This window comes from Aulonocara sp. 'chitande type north' Nkhata Bay, linkage group LG2 (assembly GCF_057382095.1).
Source record: "Aulonocara sp. 'chitande type north' Nkhata Bay isolate Kocher_YH1m ecotype deep benthic linkage group LG2, A_spYH_male_GT1.1, whole genome shotgun sequence".
Taxonomy (NCBI): domain Eukaryota; kingdom Metazoa; phylum Chordata; class Actinopteri; order Cichliformes; family Cichlidae; genus Aulonocara; species Aulonocara sp. 'chitande type north' Nkhata Bay.
The window spans coordinates 25,602,810-25,622,202 of NC_141345.1; the positions used below are offsets into that span (position 1 = coordinate 25,602,810).

Consider the following 19,393-nt stretch of genomic DNA (forward strand, 5'->3'; position numbering starts at 1 on the left):
TCTATTTTGGGTCACTTTTGACGGTCCAAGCCCGGGTAAAGGAGCAGGTTTGGAATTGTGACATTAAAAAAAACAATAATTGCTAAAAGAAATTTAATTTGTAGTTCTAAATAAACTCTAAATGCATTTAGGACGTTTTTTACTCACTTTATGTCTCTTCAACGATGTTATTTCTCTCTCCAACAACATAGGTTACAATTAGATTAGCATGACCAATTATGCAAATTAGGCGATGACGTCATTTAGCGACTTCTAGCGACTTTTAGGACAACCAATAGCGATCTTCCTTACTGAGGAGTTGGCAACACTGTTCCCACTGTTGTGCGCAGTGTTGCCAACTCCTCAGACGTCATCGCCTAATTTGCGATTCATTTGCAGTTTGGACGCACAGGTGTGAACATCTCCTACCCTGATAGCAGTTCATACCATACAGTTACAACTCCCCGGAGCTTCTCATCTGGCTGAAGTGTAGTGCCTGCCCACAGCCGCCTCTTTAGCCCGCTAAGTTGGCTCAGCTACTCACGGGATACAGCTTCCCATTACATTCAGAGCATCCTCTGCAATGGACTTCTTCCCTTCCCTATGTTCCCTTCTGCAGAAAAGTGATAAAATACCATTACTCCACGCACTGTAGTACGCAGAAATGATTCCCGACACTGGACTCGAACTATCGTCCCTGTGATGGACCTGAACAGGTAAATAAAACTATTTTTAACTTATTGTTACTGTTTCTTTAAAAAGCTCCATACTTGACAGTTAATATGTGTAGATTAATAATGACTTTCCTGAATTGTCTGCTACGGGTTTGTGACTGAGCTTCTTGGAGGTGAGACATATGTCTCATCTTCAGTTGTTTTACCTGCTTCTACCACCTGCATCACCCCACGGAGATCTCTGATGATGACTCAAACTACATGGTGAAATTTAATACTGCCTTCACAAAGGACCAATCTCAATGTGTAGCTACACGCAACCATCAATGGCTCAAGATAGCTACTGTGCTTGACCCAAGAGGTTTGGACCGGCCTTGAGGCCCTGCTGCAGGAACAGTGTAGATACAAAGGAGCCAGCAAAGACAAAGAACCTTCTCCTCTTTTGATTGTCATCAGATTCTGATTCAGATGGAAAGTAAATAAGAATGGAGATATTGTGAGTCCAATAGGTTTGTTATTTTTTGCACTAAAATTTGAATTAGAATTAGAATTCAACTTTATTGTCATTGCACATGCACAGGTACAGGGCAACGAAATGCAGTTTGCATCCATCCAGAAGTGCTTTAGTGATATAGATATATTACAATATATATTAGCAATAATATAGATATGTGAGTATATTACAGAAATGGGTCTATTAAGGTATGTTATAATGTACACGGTATGAAGTATGTTGTGAATATTCTATAACTATAAGTATGTACAGGCTGTAGTGAGTACAAGCTATGTACAGGCTATGAACAGGATATAAATATGAAAAACTATACAGAATATGAAATAAATAACTTTACAGAATCTGAGATATACAGCTATACAGAAATGGGAACTATGCAAGTTGTAAACAGTTGTAGGATTAAAGATTATCGAATGTACAGAATGATTATTTACACAGAGCTATACAGTAGTGCAGTTAAGATAAGTGAGATATGTGGATAGTTTCTACAGAGGCTATATAAAGTGCTAGTGGTTGTGAGTGGTGGTTCAGCCCATGTTATTATTGTGTGTTTGAGGGTACAGTTGTCTATTGTGGGTGTGTGTGTGTTCAGTCCATGTGTTAACGTGGGTCAGATGTCAGGAGGCAGAGTTCAGGAGTCTGACAGCTGTGGGGAAGAAGCTGTTCCGGTACCTGGTGGTCTTAGTCCGGAGGCTCCTGTGGCGCCTCCCAGAGGGCAGGAGGGTGAAGAGTCCATGTGATGGGTGACTGGGGTCTTTGATGATTTTCCCAGCCCTTTTCAGACACCGCTTCCTGTAGATGTCTTTTATGGCAGGAAGTGGTGCTCCGGCGATGCGCTGGGCAGTTTTCACGACCCTCTGCAACAGTTTGATTATGTTCGATAATCAAACTGTTTTAGCCTAACGTACAAAATAATTTTGGCTAAGGTTACTCAGAGTTTAAAGGTGAAGCTGGTCAAATAACCCGTTACATTTCTGCCTTATTTTTTTAGGAAGAAAATTGTATTATTATTACAATACCATTTTCAAAATGTACAGGTGGAGAAACTGAGATCTGCTGACGGCCTTAACAGTCACCAGATCTTCAGTATTTTCATGAGCCCTTCCAGTCTGTCTTCAGTTTCCTGTTCTTAGCTTACAGGAGGAGCATCGCTGCGACAACAGGGGTAGCAGAGTGGCTCCAGCAGAGTCTACAGGCAGGATTTTTAGCGCATGTTCTTATGAAGCTGAATATGCAATGGATTACAGAAAAATATATTTTATTTAATTCCACCATAAGATAAAAAAAATAAGATTTCCTGCCAATTATAAGTTATCAAATCTGTATCTGATCTCTTCTCACACTTTAACAAGGTTAAAGTTTTGTTGGCATCAATTTCCCAAAAATTAAGTTCTATTGTCTGACACTACACCATTTGTGAAGCACTTTGTGATTTTTATCTGTGAAAAGTGCTAAATAAGTTAATTTTACTTAACTACCACATAGAGAAAAAGATATTCACTTTTAACTTCAATGTTTAAGTTTAACGTTTGTTCTTTTTTTTCTCTTTTAATCTAAAGCACCAAGTTCTTACTTCTGTGTTCTCCATGGTCTCTTTTCTTTGACTCTTCCTGCATGGTTACCAGAAATAAACTCTTTTATTGGCACTTTATTCACACACTGACATCACATTGTCAGCTATATGGTTGATTATTTAAAAATGCAGCAACAAACAACAAATGGCGAAAACATCTGTACACAAATGTGTCCTTCAGCACTACAGATGAAATGTAAATGCAAAATAAAAAGTATGAAGGACAGAGAGTTTTTATATGATGATGATTATATTTAAGAGGACCTAATTATAAAATTGCAGAAATTATAAGAAGAACCACATTTTTATGGAAATTTATACACAGTTGTTATCTTGTGAAAAAAAAAAAGTGGAATGAATGAAAAGGAAAAGAGAAACACTTTGATCCTTATTTCCACACCTACACAGATATGTGACAAATGTACAGCAGGTGAAAGGTGACACTAGGTGTTGGAGTAAGGACTCATTTCAATCATGAAAACGGAGTTATCTGGAGATTCCACCTTTTCTGGGACAGCAGGGCCTTCCAATATTGTTTTTTTCTTCCAAGTGAACCAGATCCAAATCCCACTTAATGACAGAATTACCACAGCGGCTTTCAAACCAATAATGAACCAGGAAGTACCTGTGTTAGACAGAAAAATGTTTATGACAAGTTAGAGCTGTGAAAGAAGAGTCACAGTAGAGTTTTCACTCATGTACCATAGTTTATAGAAAGGGGGGAAAAATACATGAATGCATCCCCTTCATCAGAGTTCATTTTTACTCATTTATATACAATGATGGGAATAACGGCGTTACTAACAACGTTACTTTTTTCAGTAACGAGTAAACTAATTACTATTCCTATCGTTACAACACCGTTACAGTTACTAACGAGAAAATGCGGTCGTTACTGTTTTTCAACACACAGACGGTTGAAGCTGTGTTCAGCTTACCGCATCTTATATCGGTTGCACGGAAGTAGCTGACTACGTAAGTAACCTGGACGGTACAGCTTTAAGCAGCTGCGCGCGCTCCCACAGACAGCAATCACTTTCTGCCCGACGATCACTTTTCAGCACAACACCTGGAGCTCAGGGGGGCAAAACAATCGCATGAGTGCTGTTTTTTGGCTAAGGAAGAATAAAGTAGTCGTGGTAAGCCACTCCCATGACCACTTCAAGATGACAAAGCAACAAGGTGATATATACCATTTTTTAAATTGTGTTTATAGGCCACGTAAAACCAGAGTAATGATAAAACAATATATGCAGCGTTTTTTCCTCAATAGTTTAACTTTCACGTTTACTGTCTAAGGACAGCGCTAGGAAGCGCTCTCTGCTTATGAGCAAAAAATACAAAAACAAAACAAAAAACAGCCCGTTCCTGTTGGTGGAAAAATGCGCCATGTCGACCAATCAAAAATGATATGGCAACATGACATTTGGTTGTTTAAGAAGAGGGGGACGTTTTAGCAGTGACGGCGAGAGAGAGAGAGAGAGAGAGAGAGAGACAGCAGAAAAAGACAGAGCAAGTTTTGAGATGTGAGAGATTTGTGACGTTTAGCGTGTTTGGAGTGTGTAGTTAATGTGTTGTCTTGTGTAGTTAGTGTGTAGTGTTGTGGATGGTTTTGTGTTGTGTGTCAGAACAATGAGGCGACTGCTGAATGAAAACAGGAAGAGTGATACACCTGCTGCTGTCAGACCTGCAGGTATCAGGCTGTGATGTTCTCCTTTATAGTGGACAGAAATTATTGTTTTGGAGTGGCACGAATAATTTGTGTGGCATCTTATTGAATGCAGAACAGCTGATTGTTCTGTAAATAGTTTGAAATGGTTATTTAAAAAATCAAGGTAAAAGGTAAATGGCTGCAAATAACTTTGTTTGCAAAACTTGTGCATATGATTTTAAAATCGACAATTTATATTTGCATTTAAAGTTATTAAATATGATTCATTAAACATGTTTGTGGTTGTTACAGTAAAAATATAACTTTTTCTACTCTGATTTTATGTTTTTTGTCTTATTTTAGATCAATTGTGTTAATACAGTATGTCAAAATGAAAACATAACTGTAAATTCAGACACGTGAGGTTGTGCTGAAAAGGATGATACCAAACAAGGCAAAGTAAATCGTTTTTAAAGGTGAAATGTTGAGGTAAAATCAAAAGTAGTCAAAAATGGCCAATTATACCCTGAACCCCAGAGGGTTAAACTTTTTTTTTTAAGTAATGCAATAGTTACTTTTCAAGTAATTAATTACCTTTAGAATCTTGTAACTGAGTTACTAACTCAGTTACTTTTTTGAAGAAGTAACTAGTAACTATAATTAATTACTTTTTCAAAGTAACTTGCCCAACACTGTTTACATACCACGTGTCATCAGTGATGGCAGTTTGATTAAAGAGGGTTATTTGACACTGTGCCAGTCTCCTTACCCACTGCAGTTGGTGTGACTGGTGTAGGTTCTCTTGTTGGTTCAATACACAGGCTGTTACTGTCCACAGGCACCCACCCTAATATCTCTGTCCCATTAATTGAGGTGCAGTTAATGAAACCTGGCAGAAAAAAGCAAATAATTTGAGAAAGATGTTAAAAGTGAATTAGTCGTTATTATCGACTTTTATTCAAAATGTTGTCACTCACGACAGATCTTCTGTTCTTCTGAGACATCACTGACGTTGTTCCTGACTGAGCAGACCAGACGTCCTGAGACTTGCTGTTTCAGAATAATGTTGTTACTCTTATTATTTCCAGAAAGGAGCTCAGCATCTGTCAGTGTGCGTCCATCCAGAGCCCAGCTGTACTGAGGACTGTCCCCTCCCTCAGACAAGCAGGACACCCTCATCTCTCTCTGGGACAGACACTCAGAGACCAGCAGGACAGAGGACACAGGAGCTGAGAGAAACACACACAGATGACTTTTGGTACTATAACAAGATGCACTTTCATGCACTGTGCTTCCTTCTATGTAACTTTACATGGTCTGTAACTTGGTAGCTGATTTTCCATAGTTCCTAAAATCTACTACTTTGCAACACTATCAGTTGGTTATGGAATATAGGAGGGAAGAAATATCTCAAAATTATTTGCTGCAAAGGTAGCATCCTGTTACAGTAACATACACAATTTCAGTGAACTCTTTAGAATTATCCATTAATTCACAAATGTTTGTAGAGGCAGACTGCATAGCTAGCTGCTTAGTTTCATACATCTGTGCCAATGGAACTAAAAACATCAGAATTCAAAGATTAAGAGATGTGGCCCAATACTTTAGTGAATATAGTGTGCATCATGTAGATTATCATTATTTATGGTTTGCTAATTCAAAACAGGGGATGCACAAAGTTACCTTACCTTGAAGAAACAACTGTAGAGTCCGCTCGCCTGATGATCTTCCATCTGAATGAAAGGTTTGAAGGGTATATTTACCACTGTCATTCCTGCTCAGGTTATTGATCCTAAATGTTCCATTACTGGGAAAAAAGCTAGATCTATGTACTATGGTATTATAAATAACCATATTATTTCTCACATATAGTATTTTTAATGAATTCTTTGACAAGTGGTATTTAGGTATTTCTGAGGTGCTGTCCATCAGCTGGATGTCCACAGTTCCTCTCAAAGCTCCATAACACTGAGCTCCATCCTGTCTGCCATCACAGTGAGTTTCCACACCTGCAAATTTTGAAACATAAAAAAGAAAAACATTTGTGATTTTTTAGTTTCTACCAAATAAATCACAACAAAAACTGAATTTACATTATCAGCAAACCAAAATTTACTGATGTGAGGACTTTCATTTACTAAAAAGTATTTTTGTATTACCATGTTTTTACCCAATATCAAAATATGTTTTGGATAACCCAGTGTTTTGATTGAATGGTATCAAATTATTTATGGTAGTACTACTGCTATAAATCTGTCAGCTCTTAATATTTTACTCAGAGTAGATAGCAGTTATGCAAATTGTAGATAATAGAGGCTCAAGAACAAAATGCTGCATCCATAATCCCAAAGTTATCACACGAATGTGTCCAACCTTTACCAATATATCAATAATTAAGAAATACAGGAAGACACATTCTCCACATTTTAGACAAATGCAAAAACTAAAGTATTTTCATGTGAAGAAAAGAAAAGAAATGGGTGTTTGTCAAAAAGAAAACAGGAAGACATATTTCAGAGAAAAGAATCCATACACAAACAGGACAGAGATGTTCATTTCTGAAGGTGGCTTTATAAATGAAAAAGTAATGCAACCGATACATTCTTCAGCATATCAGTAGTCACGGCATGGCATAAGTAACCTAAGATCTAGATTTCTAGTAACATCCAATCAGTAAGTTGAGACAGAGTCTTCAAAATCAGGCATTCCATCAAATGATGTCTTTGATAAGGATGGAAAGAATAAAGTCCTTTAAAAAGCCAAAACTCACTTAAACACACTGCAACAAGGCTGCCAAGGTGTATAGTGAGCTAAGAATTTACCACTGTTACTAAAACCGGTAAAAAGACCAAAAAAGGAACTAAAACTCTGCTCAAATGGTCATGTACTGCAAATATAGCCAATAGATTCTTACATTAATTTAATAAGATTAAAAAAACAGATATTGTAACTTTGTGTAAGTATTTGTGCTGCTTTAACATCTCTGAGGATGATGTCAGATATTTTCTACAGGATAAAAAAGTATTAAATGTTGAGTGCCACATGTAAAAAGAATATCTCACCATGAGACACTCCCAGGAGAATCACCATCAATCCCAGCACAGCTTCCATATCTCCTCACTGTTCAATGTGTGTCTTTATTAAATGCATGCACATATGTCCAGCAGTTAATAGTCAGAATTGGCTCCTGCTACTGATCAGCTTCTTTTAAAAAGCTCCCCACATTAGAAACGGAAGCAAAACCAACATACCAAAAACTCAACAGAAAGACTGTTCTCACTCTGTCTGTGGAAATGTGAAAAAGGAAGTACAACTAGCATGTTCATTACTTTGCAGAATTTTTTTTCTTATTACTCACACTGTCACTGGACTATTTTTAGTCTGTAACAAACTAACACTATCCTGCCCATCACTCAGTTTCCACCACAATATCATGCAGTTTAATGCAATTCAAGAGCAGCCCCATTTATATTCCATTTTAAGTCCACATTTTGGTGATATACACATCAATGAAGAAAAAAAACCACTTTGAAAACATTTAAAAATGCACATTTTCAGTTTAGGGATTAGGGTGTTCAAATGCTAGGCAGACAAGGAGGCCACTGTATGTTCACATTAGCACAGCAGTCTCCCAAAGAGTGAAGACTCTTCAGCCTTTTTATACTCCCAGGTGCAGACAATCAGCCAGTCAATTGGTCCTGGAGTGTCATGGGATCTCCAGGCAGCCAATCGTCTGCGTGGGCTGGCACACTTGGATCTGCATAAAAGAAGGCTGGCACAGGACTCCCAGCAGCCAGTCATCCACGAGTCCTAGCACTTTTGGGTTTGCATAAACAAAGGGTAGTCTCACTTCCTCCAAGGCCCAGGGCCGTAACATCAATGCAAAAAGTTCTGAAAAGTAACACTATTACTCATTATTAATGTATTGTCTTGATGCATTCTCAATAATAGCTGTTTTTCTCCATCATCATTATTTATTTCCACAAAGAAGAACCTGAATTAACATGGTCAATAATTAATTATTTAAAATAGGACTACACTACTGATGATTATGAGCATGACCGTATGACAGTCTTCTATAGGAGCTTCCACGTTCTGGCAACCCACAGATAAAATACTCTATTTTACTGAGATGCAAAAAGGCACAACTTACGCTGTCCATGTTTCCTGTTAGTGATCAGCTTCAAATCAAAACATGTCAATTTATATCTGTTAGGATGGGACTTCTCTCACAGTATTTCAGTATTAACTACTGAACGCAGCTGTCATTAGTGATCAGTTTCAGATAAGAATGTGTGAACTCAGAAAGACAGGAAGTGATTAGAAAAGAGCTAAAGAGAGAGAAAAGAGAGACGTTTTCTTTCAGATTAGACATACTAATGCTTCCAAACGAAATATGTAATTATCTTGTTTAGCTAATCATGCCGTTTCACTGACACTGTAATATTTACAGCTAAAATAAATGTAATTACTGAATAAACTTTTTTAAAAAAAGGTAAAAGGTTAAAATGTATTTCGAAACCAGTTTATCAAAGACATGATACAAATTCCAATTTATATTCAAGTTTAAATTACAGATTACTTCAAACCTCAAAACACATTCATAGCCATCAATGATTGTTCTGTTGTTCACTGGTTTTAAAATGTTTTCTGAAGTTATGTATGTTGAGGTTAAATGTTAATTAGTTTCACCATACAAGTTATTTTGCACAGAAAGAAGTGAAGCAAAAATAAGTTGCAACATACAAACCACAAGTGTACATGCAACCTTTACCATGCACAGCCTCCATGATTGTTCTTGGTGATATTCTGCTCCTTTCTTATAGCAAAACTAGACTTGTCACAGTCAGCTTGGAGCGAGGAGCAAATGAAGGAAGATCCAAATTTCACTGTAAACCCCCAGCTGACAATAAAAACTGCTGGCTGGGTTCGTCTGAGCCTCCAGCTGGCCCAGAGCCATGCTGCACAAGTTCGTGTGAGACCATAGTGGGAGCTGAAACGCGCACCTCTGAGAATCCAGAGCAAACTGAGACCTCCGACTCAGCCTCTGGATCCGAAAATTGAATTGAATTGAATTGAACCTGTGCCTCGTTCCCTCACGCTCCTGCCTGTGTATATATAGTGTCAGTTTGCATTTGCTTGTTGTCGCTCCATCAGTGTAGCTTGGTGAATATCTGTGTCTCTCTGCTCTTCATTCTCCGGTCCTCATCCCCTATGTAACCTCCTTATGTTTTTTCCTGCGTGTTGTTCTGTGAGTTATGGTTTCGGGTTTTGTTTGTTACTAGTTTTCCCAGTTTAGGTTTATGTTTAGTTCTGTTCTCGCCTTTGTTATTTTCACTTTCTACAATAAAGCTCCCTCTCATCACTTCAAGTGTCTGCATTTTGTGTCCTTTCACACAGACACCACACGACTGCTGCCGCAGCCGTGACAGGTAGTGTCTGAAAACTGCATTTAAATTACATTTACATTTTAGATCGCTGAATGCTTTTCCAAAATCTAAATAGATTTAATAAATAAAAATTGTAAAAATGGTACATCTTCCATCATATTTGATTATTAATAAAACAGTTATGGAGCTAATTAAACTGATTTAAATTAGTTATATATTATTTAAACAGTTCTTTTGCAATAACTGTATTTACTTTAAGTGCATATCCATATGAAATTGATCTCATAATTTGATATTATTATATCAAGAAACCAAACAGTATCATTTAAAAATGTTTAAGCAGTTCTGTAATTGTAATTATATTTAGCAGATCTATTGCAGAATTTTGCCTCTTTTCTGTGTTTGAGATTCTTCATCCATAAGAATAAAGTCAAACCTTTTCACTGACTTTACTGGATCCCATAGCTGTAAAACATTTAATTCTATTTTGAATTGTAGAAAAAAGTATTTAAAAACAATCCAACAGCTTCCATGTCTGCACATTGTTCAGCTTCTGTTGATCCAGACAGCGGCTTTCAAGCTTCAGGTCAGTGTATGCTTCTTTGAACAGACTGCAGTGTGTCCTGTTAGTGAACCGCCTCAGACAATGAAGTGCAAAAACCTTGGTGTTAGATTTTATTGATGGGGGGATAATAGACTCAAGAAGTTTATTGTCATTTTGTATGGTGTTACCCAGCCTGAAACGAAATACTGTTATTCACTAGCCTCTAAAGTGCAATACAGTTTAAAAGAATACGTTTAAAAAAGAGCAGCAAAAAAAAGGCATAAATAGCATAAAATCTAAAAGTCGTTTCGCAGAAGGGGATGGTTAAATAAGGTAGCCTGTGTATCTGGGGAGTGTGTGTGTGTGTGTGTGTGTGTGTGTGTGTGTGTGTGTGTGTGTGTGTGTGTGTGTGTGTGTGTGTGTGTGTGTGTGTGTGTGTAGATGGGGCAACAGAGTCCGCTTGTTGACCTTACAGTGTAAGAATAAGAAACAAAACAACATCAAACAACCTTTATTTGTCACTTACACAATTATACAGAGTACAACAGAGTACAACAGCTCGAGCTGTGGACAGGCTGCAGACATTCCAGGGCTTTGTTTTTACCATGAGGGGTCCTTATCCAGTAAGGGTCCTGGCTAGCCACTCCGTATGTTGACCAATAACTATTTACAAACACTGTTCACTAAAATGACTGCTTTCATATTTAAAAACTGGGGTTTTTTGAGAATATATACAAAAATATAATTAAAAAAGTTACAGTTAATCTTTAAAGCTTTAACGTTCTAATAGTACAAATCTTCTTTACAATAAAGTCAGATAAGCCACTAAAACAATTAATACATTAAAAGAATGCTGAATAATAGCACCATTTCATGGTGAAAAATAAGAATACTGCTTCAGACTGATTTGTTGAACAGTTACACCTCCCCCGCCCCCCTTTTTTTTTTGTACTATCATAATTTGTTTCAATAGGTTTTTGTTTTATTTATATAGTCCAAAGACCACCTCAAGAAATATCATCGGGTCTCCTTATTAAAGCTTCTCAAGAGTCACTACCTGAGCTATTCAGTTTTTGCTGGATCATTGGGGAACTTCAGTTAGTGTAACTCCGGGTCTTGTGCTGGTTTGTTGTGCTTCTTGTTATCTTGTGAAGAAACTTACCACCTCCCCCCTTGTGCAAAGAAACCTGTGGAGAGCAGCCTGTTGAAGAGAATCATTGGCATCTTGGAATTTGGATCATCGAGGCTGTGTATTGAGTTTTGGGATTGTTGGTTGCACATTTTGAAGCTTCTAAATAAATAAATTGTCCATTAAGTCCGTTTGAGTCCTGCTTTGCCATATAGCAAACCTCACAGCCTCTTTCAAGTGATTCTCCAAATGGCAGCAAATACAAAGATGGTGACTCACACACCTTTCCCTTGAGAATGTCATCTGAATATCAGTGTCTCTTGTAAGACATCTGTGAGGAAATGTATTGACCAAAGGTAAAATGTTGATATCTGGATGTTTAATCACTGTCTAAAGGTTTTGCTGCACTGAAATTTGTATAAACTTATATCCATTTACTTTATTTAAATGGATATTGAATAAATATCCATTTTGGATCATCTGGTGCAACTTCTACCAAGTCAAAAACTTGTCAAGTTCACATGAAAAAAGAAAAACTCCTAAATAAACACGTTCTATCAGAGCGTCTTGTCATGGATCGCTGTGTGGCAAGCAGGAGGAGGACCCAAATGCAAAACTCACAGACATATATATATATATATATATATATATATATATATATATATTTATTTATTTATTTATTTAATTTTATTTTTTTTTAATTTTGTTAATCCCTACTAACTCACTGAAAAAGACTTCCCATTCATTTACAAAGTTTTTATTGTTATTTAAGGAATTTTGAATCAGGACAATATACATGACTGTATATTCTTATCTGATCTCCAAAATATGATTACAAAGCTGCAAGCATAACATTTTTAAATTGCTTTTGATACAATATGAAACTTCCACAGTCACCTCCTAACTGTTTTCATTTTCATTGATCCTCAGTTCAGTGTCCAGTGCTGATCACGAGTGAGTTCAGTTCACTAAAGCTCAGACTCACACTTAAGGTTTATGTTCTCTGTTTCACACCTGAGGCTGTGAAAGAAAAAAAAATCAATTATAGCAAAATAAATACTTTTACAATTACCCATCAAATTATGGCACTGAAATGATGTAATTGTATATCAACCTCTTTTGATCATGGGCCGCCTTGTTAGAAGTCTTCTTAAGATGCTTCAGTTCCCGATACACAACACAGCATGACACTGCTATCAGGGGAGATCCCAGTGCAGCAAAGACTAGCCTCAGGTAAGGAAAACTGTGTGCTGATGAGAACACAGTGATAATTATAAGTACAGTACTTACAATTTATTCAAGCGTAAACTTTGGTAAGACTTTGGTATTATTATGGTTAACTAACTGTAAATATATAAACGTTTGGGCACAACCCCCACACACTAAACTATTATTTAAACTAAATAAAGAGATGGTGAAAGAAAACTGGAACAATGGGGGAAAACACTCAAACGTGTAGCGTGGTCCTCCAGGTTCCTCCTTAATAAACGTGTACAATATTTATAGATGCTGTAGACAGAGTTTATTAACATTGTTTTAACGTTACTATTATGTTATAAAAACAGTTTAGATAATGTTTACAAATCTGTTAATGTTTTGTGACATTATAATTTTTATTGTATAAAAATTAACTTAAAAGTACTTGACTATGACTTTACTAACTTATTAACCAAGGTATGATGAAGTATTACCTACATGTTTTTATTTGGCTTTGACTAAAATGAAAATTCAAAGTAAATGTAAAATATGTTGTCAACCCTGTTTGCAACATAGAAGATCCCAATATGAAACAGGTCATTATCTGACCTGACCCAGTTCCTGAACACGTCACACCTTGTGATGAAAGCCAAACAAAGGCTATTATTCCCCAGGAAGCTAAAACGGACTGGACTCGCTTCTCTGCCTCTTATGAACTTCTACAGAGTGACAACAGAAAGTGTCCCCTGTCTTAGTATGACGGTGTGCTTTTAATAGTGTCTTCTTTGTGCTTATATGCATGTGTGTGTGTATATATGTGTATATATATATACATAACGACAATAAAAAGGATTCTTCTTCTATTATAATGCATACATGTCACAAGTTAATATGGTCATACAGTGCAGCTCAGGATATTCTATCACCAAGTGGAAAGTTTCAGTGTGCCTTTAAAGTGTAGGTGGTAGTTAAAGTGTAGTTACTGGGAAATAAAAGATTATTCAATCATAAAAAGTAATAGCAGCCCATGTGTGGCTAAATAACCAATAATACCTATACATAGACAAATACTATATCAGCATAGACTGTTCACTGTACACTTGCATCTTTCTTTCCATATGTTTTTCTGCATTTCTGCTTCTATCATTTGTTGCACAAGTGATGTGTACTGTGTTTAACAGTTTAACAGTTACATGTCTGATTATCTTTATAATAACATCAACACTATTCAATAAAGAGTAACTTACATAACTTGCTTTCAGCTTTATCATTGCCTTTAACATCCAGGGTGAAATTAATGTTTTTCTCTCGGACTCCACCTGAATTAAAGACCTCAATGCTGTATTGACCTGAATCATTCCTCCTCAGGTTTGTGATCTTGATTGTCCCATTCCTGATTAGAAACTGTAGTCTGTTGTTAAATTCTTTGTCTATTGTTATTGTTTCTTTCTTCAGATTGAACACAATTATATTCACGGTGGGAAGCATCTTCAAACATGTCACTTCACGGCCACTAGCATCAGTCATCACTTGGATATACACAGTTCCTTTAAGAAGAGGAGAGCATGGACATGTGTTCGTCCTGAGGTCACATGTGGTCTCATCGACTGGAATGAGAGCTGGAAAAACCATATTTAATAGAACATGAGGTGAAATTATTCACACTACAAATGTGAATGTTTGGCTTCTTTATGAGGACAATCTTACCTTGAGTTCCTCCTGTTAGTAGCACAATAATAAAAAACTGTTCCATGCTCTTCATTCACCCACACTGTGGTTTCAATCTTTCAAAGATTCTAGAAAATTATGTACAAATCTGGATGTAAATCTGCTGCAAACCTGAGTCCTAACTGACAGGAAACAGTAAATGATATAGACAGGTTATTTTCACAACAGCAGGAAATAAACTGCATGTCTACGTGTTGTAGCGACCTGATTTCAAGAAATATTCATCAAATGCGAATAAACAATTTTCCCCTTGCTCTTGTAATTAAATACACAAAACTGAATCTAAACAATACACACTTTCAAATGTGTGTCAGGCACACACTATTTTTTCTTCACGTTTACTTTTGAGAAAAAACGTGCAACATCTGAAGTGATAAGTTAAGTTACAAATAGTCTAGAGGTTCCTGTGGTGAGAGCTTTATTGCATAACAGTCTTTACAGGATGTCCATGACAGATGTCATTTTATGTTTGGAGGTTTGCAGAGTTTGCTTTCTGAAATGAAGGGAGCGAACTGATGTAGAAAGAATAAAATGTAAGCAACCTGTGAAAAAGCAGCTTATTAAAAGGATGCAAATCATTAGCACAACATGAAACAGTGAGGCAATGCTGTCCAACAAACAAAGGAGCCTTTTATCTACCAAAAGAGGCTGAATTCAATATGAGAATTTCAGCTACACAACTCACAAGTATTTGGTAACAAGCACAGATAAAACTGTAAATTATATTTCCAGTGGTAAGTCACCTGTGGATAGAAAAACTGTGTAATAACATAACAAGATTTGAAATGTCACTGTGAATATAGTAAAATAAATAAACATAAATAAACACGGCATGATTCTGCAATGGAAGCAAACATTACAAATCTTCACTTTGTAATGTTTTCAGTAAGAACAAAGAGTGATGGTGAACATGAATAAAAAAAGAATCAAGAAAATCTGTGTTTCGTCGGGGAAAAGAAGGATGTAATTAGCTTACTTACATTTGAATGGATGCACATAGCAGCACAGGCTAAGAAAGTAACATGTAAGTGCTCAGCTGGAAGTGAGAAAAGTTCATCTGTGAAAAAAAAAAGACCCGTGTATGGGTACTTCCTGCATTACAGAACAGAGATGGAACTGTGTGTGTGGTCCAGGGCTTTTATAGACACTGAGGCTGCGCTGACTTTTATTTTGCATACCTCTTCTTATTCTGCCCTAAAAATACAATCGACAGCTAGATCTATGAACACCAAGATGTATGAATGTACATGGGCATACCCAGCTGGGTGGGCATCTCATAGGTTTTTACTCTGCCAGAATGTAATGCCACAACCAGTTCAACATATATTGAGGATAAAATTTTGATTTACATTTTGTAGGAGTTTCAGTATTCTATTCCATTCTATGATATTCTTATATACAAACTTTAATAGGTTAGTCATATGTTATTAAATAGAAACGGGCAGTTTTGCATTTTGCAGCGCTGTGTCCTGCTTATTACACAGAAACTACCACAGTTGTTTCCATGTAAAACTTTTTAAGTTTACTGAAATTTTTAGGTTTGCAAGTATCAGGCTTGTAATGTGCTCCTCTGTCTTATAGTGATTCCAATTTGGATTCAGGAGACAAGAGTCTATCTCTAATTTTAAAATTAGAGATAAAACTTTCCTTTTTGCTAAAGCATATACTTAGGGCTGGATCAGGTGACCCTAAATTCCAGCGGCTCCCCACAGACAGCCTTTTTTACCTGCACAAATGCCACCTGGCACAGCCCTGTCCACTGGACCAGATCCAGAGCACCCTTTGGTTTTTAAAGCATATATGTGATGTAACAGTCTTTTGCATTTGATGTTTAGTTGAGCTGTATGTCCAGATTTTGCTCTTTTGCACCCTCTGGTGGTGAATTATGGAGGGTACAGTTGTTTGCAGTTTGGGTCTCCACCCAAATACTTTTTTGCCAGTGCAACTGGTGTCTGCATGCTGCAGCTTGTGGTTAGCTCCACACATAGAGAAAGTAATGTTCAAAGTTAGAGAAAGAGAAGAAATAAGTGAGAAAGAAGATGGAGAAGAAGATAATAAGCTCATAAACGAATATTATCCCCTCCTGGATGTCAGCTAACGAGGTTTGTGTACTGTAAATGTTTTATTTTCTGTGATTAATGACTTTTGATTGATTGACACCAAGTACAAGAGTGCATTTTGATGTGATGATTTTTTTTGTTGTTTTCGTCGGTAAGTAGTGCTCACGGGTTTTATAACTCTACATCATAGGTGTCACACTCTGGCCATACCAAGTTATTATTAGAGCTGGCCTACTGGTATTATACAGCTAATGTATATATTGTTTAGTATTAAGCTTTGCTTGTTCCATATTCAGTTTTTCAGCAAAACTTGTTTGAGTCCATAAGAAGAGATTCATTCTTAAATCTGGAGGAAGATTTTTTTTCAGTAAATATTAATGTTAGCCCGCGACCTTGTTCCAGTTTTGAATTTTGGTCCACTGTATATTTGAGTTTGACACCCCTGCTCTACATCGTCCCTATGTCAGTCCTTGAGGTTGCTACATGTCATTTGATGTTTGAGCTAATGAATGGTAGGTCTGAAATCTCTATATTATCGCATGGTGCCTGTTCTACGTCTGGCCAGGGCTCATAAGAGGGTATGTTTTAACCATCCTGAGATGATTGTAGGCTGTTGGCTAAGAAGTAGTGTTGATATCAGATCTAGTCCTCCGTTATCCTCGGCCCTTTGTAGCATTTTAAAACTAATACGCTGGGGTTTATCTTTCCAAAGGAATTTAGAAATGAACAGTTCCAGAGTGCTAAACCAGTCTGGTGGTGGTTTACTTGGGATCATCGAAAATAAAAAATTGATTCTTGGCAAGACCATCATTTTTATTGTGGCGACCCTTCGATCCCATTCTTTTTCTATCCCAGTGCAATCTACAAATATAAATATTTAGGTATTAATGTCTCTACTAATCTTGCAGATTTAACTAACCTAATCCAAACAACATCCCACTTTTAAAGAAACTAGAAGGAGCAATTAATCAGAAGAACTGTAGATTTTAACCAGTTTGTCGAATAATCTGAAACTTTTGAGAAAGAGTTTATTAATGCATTTACCTCAGTGAGAGTGGTTTGTGAGTTTTGGAGAAAAAGCAACACATCATCCACATAAAGACTAATTTTATGTTCTACATCCTTGCATTTTATACCTTTAATCGCAATAGCCATCTGATGTGGTCTGAAGTGGAGTGTGGCCATCCCTGTCTCTGGAGACAGAAATTGTCGGATGTTTGGTCATTTGTCCTGACACATGCTGTTGGGAATTGTATAATATTTTTAACCAGTTTATGAAAGAGTTTCCAAAACCAAATTTGTGTAGAGTTGCAAATAAAAATTTCCAGTTAACTCTGTCAAACGCAAACATTAATAGTCTATCAAATTAAGTAGTCTACGTGTATTTGATGAGTACATACCTTTTATGAAACCAGTTTTGTCAGGATATATTATTAGGGGGGTTATCTTCCCTAATCTTTCTGAGAGAGCTTTGCAGATTATTTTAAGGTCAACATTAATAAGAGATATTGGACAATAGCTGGTGGGTAATACAGGGTCTTTGCCTGGTTTTAGTAGGAGACTAATGTTGGCAGACATGTCTTGATGCATGCTCAATCATCCAGGTAAGTAAATCTCCAAACGTTGATTCTGTTCATCTGGACGTAGGGTAAAATTGGGGAAACCTGCTTGAGTGACGAAACGTTTCTCCCACTGAAAACACTACGTCCAGATGAACAGAATCAACTTTTAGAGATGATGTTGGCAGAATTCATATTTGGTGGTAGTTTGCTATTTTCCTTGATTTCCTGCAACATTCTGTGGAATACTGGTGCCAGAATTGTCCCGAATTCTTTGTAGAATTCTGCTGGAAATCCATCTGAACCTGGAGTCTTATTATTGGGTATACTTCTCAGGGCTTCCTGGAGTTCACCAGATGTCAGCGGTGAATCCACTGCTGTTACTTGACTGTCTGGTCATTTCAGAAGGGCTACGTTGCCAAGAAACTAATCAGTTTCATTTTTTGGTGAATATAAAGTTTTGTAAAAATCCCTAAAAGTGTTGTTTATTCTTTCAGGGTCATATACTGTGCTCCCAGATAAGTCTTTAATGGCACCTATAGTCGTTGTTTCTTTCTTTATTTTTAACTGGTTAGCAATAAATTGACCAGATTTGTTACCATGTACAAAATTTTGCAAGTAAAGTCTTTGTACTAAGAATTAAAAAAAAAATTCTATTAATAATTTCATTTAATTCTAGTTTTGGTTTATGTATTTTATTCAGTATTTCCTGTTCCTTGGAGGATACATAGTCATCTTCTTAAGATTTTTCTAATTCCTGAATATGTTTGTTTTCTATTTTCTTTTTATGTGATGAGAAAGAAATTATTTTACCTCTCATCAGAGCTTTCCCTGCTTCCCAGAGAACAGAGGCTGATGTTCCAGGCTGGTCATTACAGTCTAAATATAAAGCCCACTCTTTTTTTAAGTATTTAATAAAATCTTCAACTTTAAACAATGATGTATTAAATCTCCAGTTTTTACTTGGTGGAAAGTGTTAGAATCAAACACACATTAGCAGGATCACTGACAGATATAGGGTGTATCTCAGTGTCTCAAATGTCACTCAACAGTGAGCTGCTGACGAAGTAATATTTTTGTGTATTAAAAATGCTACTCCCCTTTGTCTAGAGTTATAGCAGGCTGAGAACACATTAGGAAACTCAAGTTTTTGAAGTTTATCTGTAGCAGTGGCAGATCTATGAGTCTCCTGTAATAACAAAAAAAGCGTGTTTGTGATCGTGCCGTGTAGATGTGTAAAGATTGAGGGTGTTGTAGGTGACTGCGTAGGAAAACAAGCGCAGTAAAAGAAGGGAGAAGGAAGAGAACCGTGAAAAAGGACAAGCGGGAGGGATGAATGAAAAGGAAGAGGAGGATAATAGAAAAATGAAGCAGATTCTGTCGTTAATACAACCA

The 19,393-nt window shown here is 36.8% G+C and overlaps 1 protein-coding gene across 1 annotated transcript; it reads right to left on the reverse strand.

Annotated features, from left to right (window-relative positions):
* Positions 1-2,782: 2,782 nt before the first annotated feature.
* LOC147337933 (uncharacterized) lies at positions 2,783-7,629 on the reverse strand. The gene is made up of 5 exons (XM_086313023.1): positions 7,454-7,629; positions 6,080-6,400; positions 5,369-5,620; positions 5,161-5,280; positions 2,783-3,365 (listed from the first exon to the last, which is right to left on the reverse strand). The coding sequence occupies exons 1-5, from the start codon at positions 7,500-7,502 to the stop codon at positions 3,184-3,186; spliced, it is 924 nt and encodes a 307-aa protein (XP_086169149.1). The 5' UTR covers positions 7,503-7,629; the 3' UTR covers positions 2,783-3,183.
* Positions 7,630-19,393: the final 11,764 nt, after the last annotated feature.

Bases quoted from the DNA above. Each gene is read 5' to 3' on its own strand.
- LOC147337933 (XM_086313023.1), bottom strand. From the start codon at position 7,502: ATGGAAGCTGTGCTGGGATTGATGGTGATTCTCCTGGGAGTGTCTCAT. The intron at 6,401-7,453 runs GTGAGATATTCT...CAAAATTTGCAG, and splicing joins TCTCCTGGGAGTGTCTCATG to GTGTGGAAACTCACTGTGAT. The intron at 5,621-6,079 runs GTAAGGTAACTT...TGTTTCTCTCAG, and splicing joins TCTACAGTTGTTTCTTCAAG to CTCCTGTGTCCTCTGTCCTG.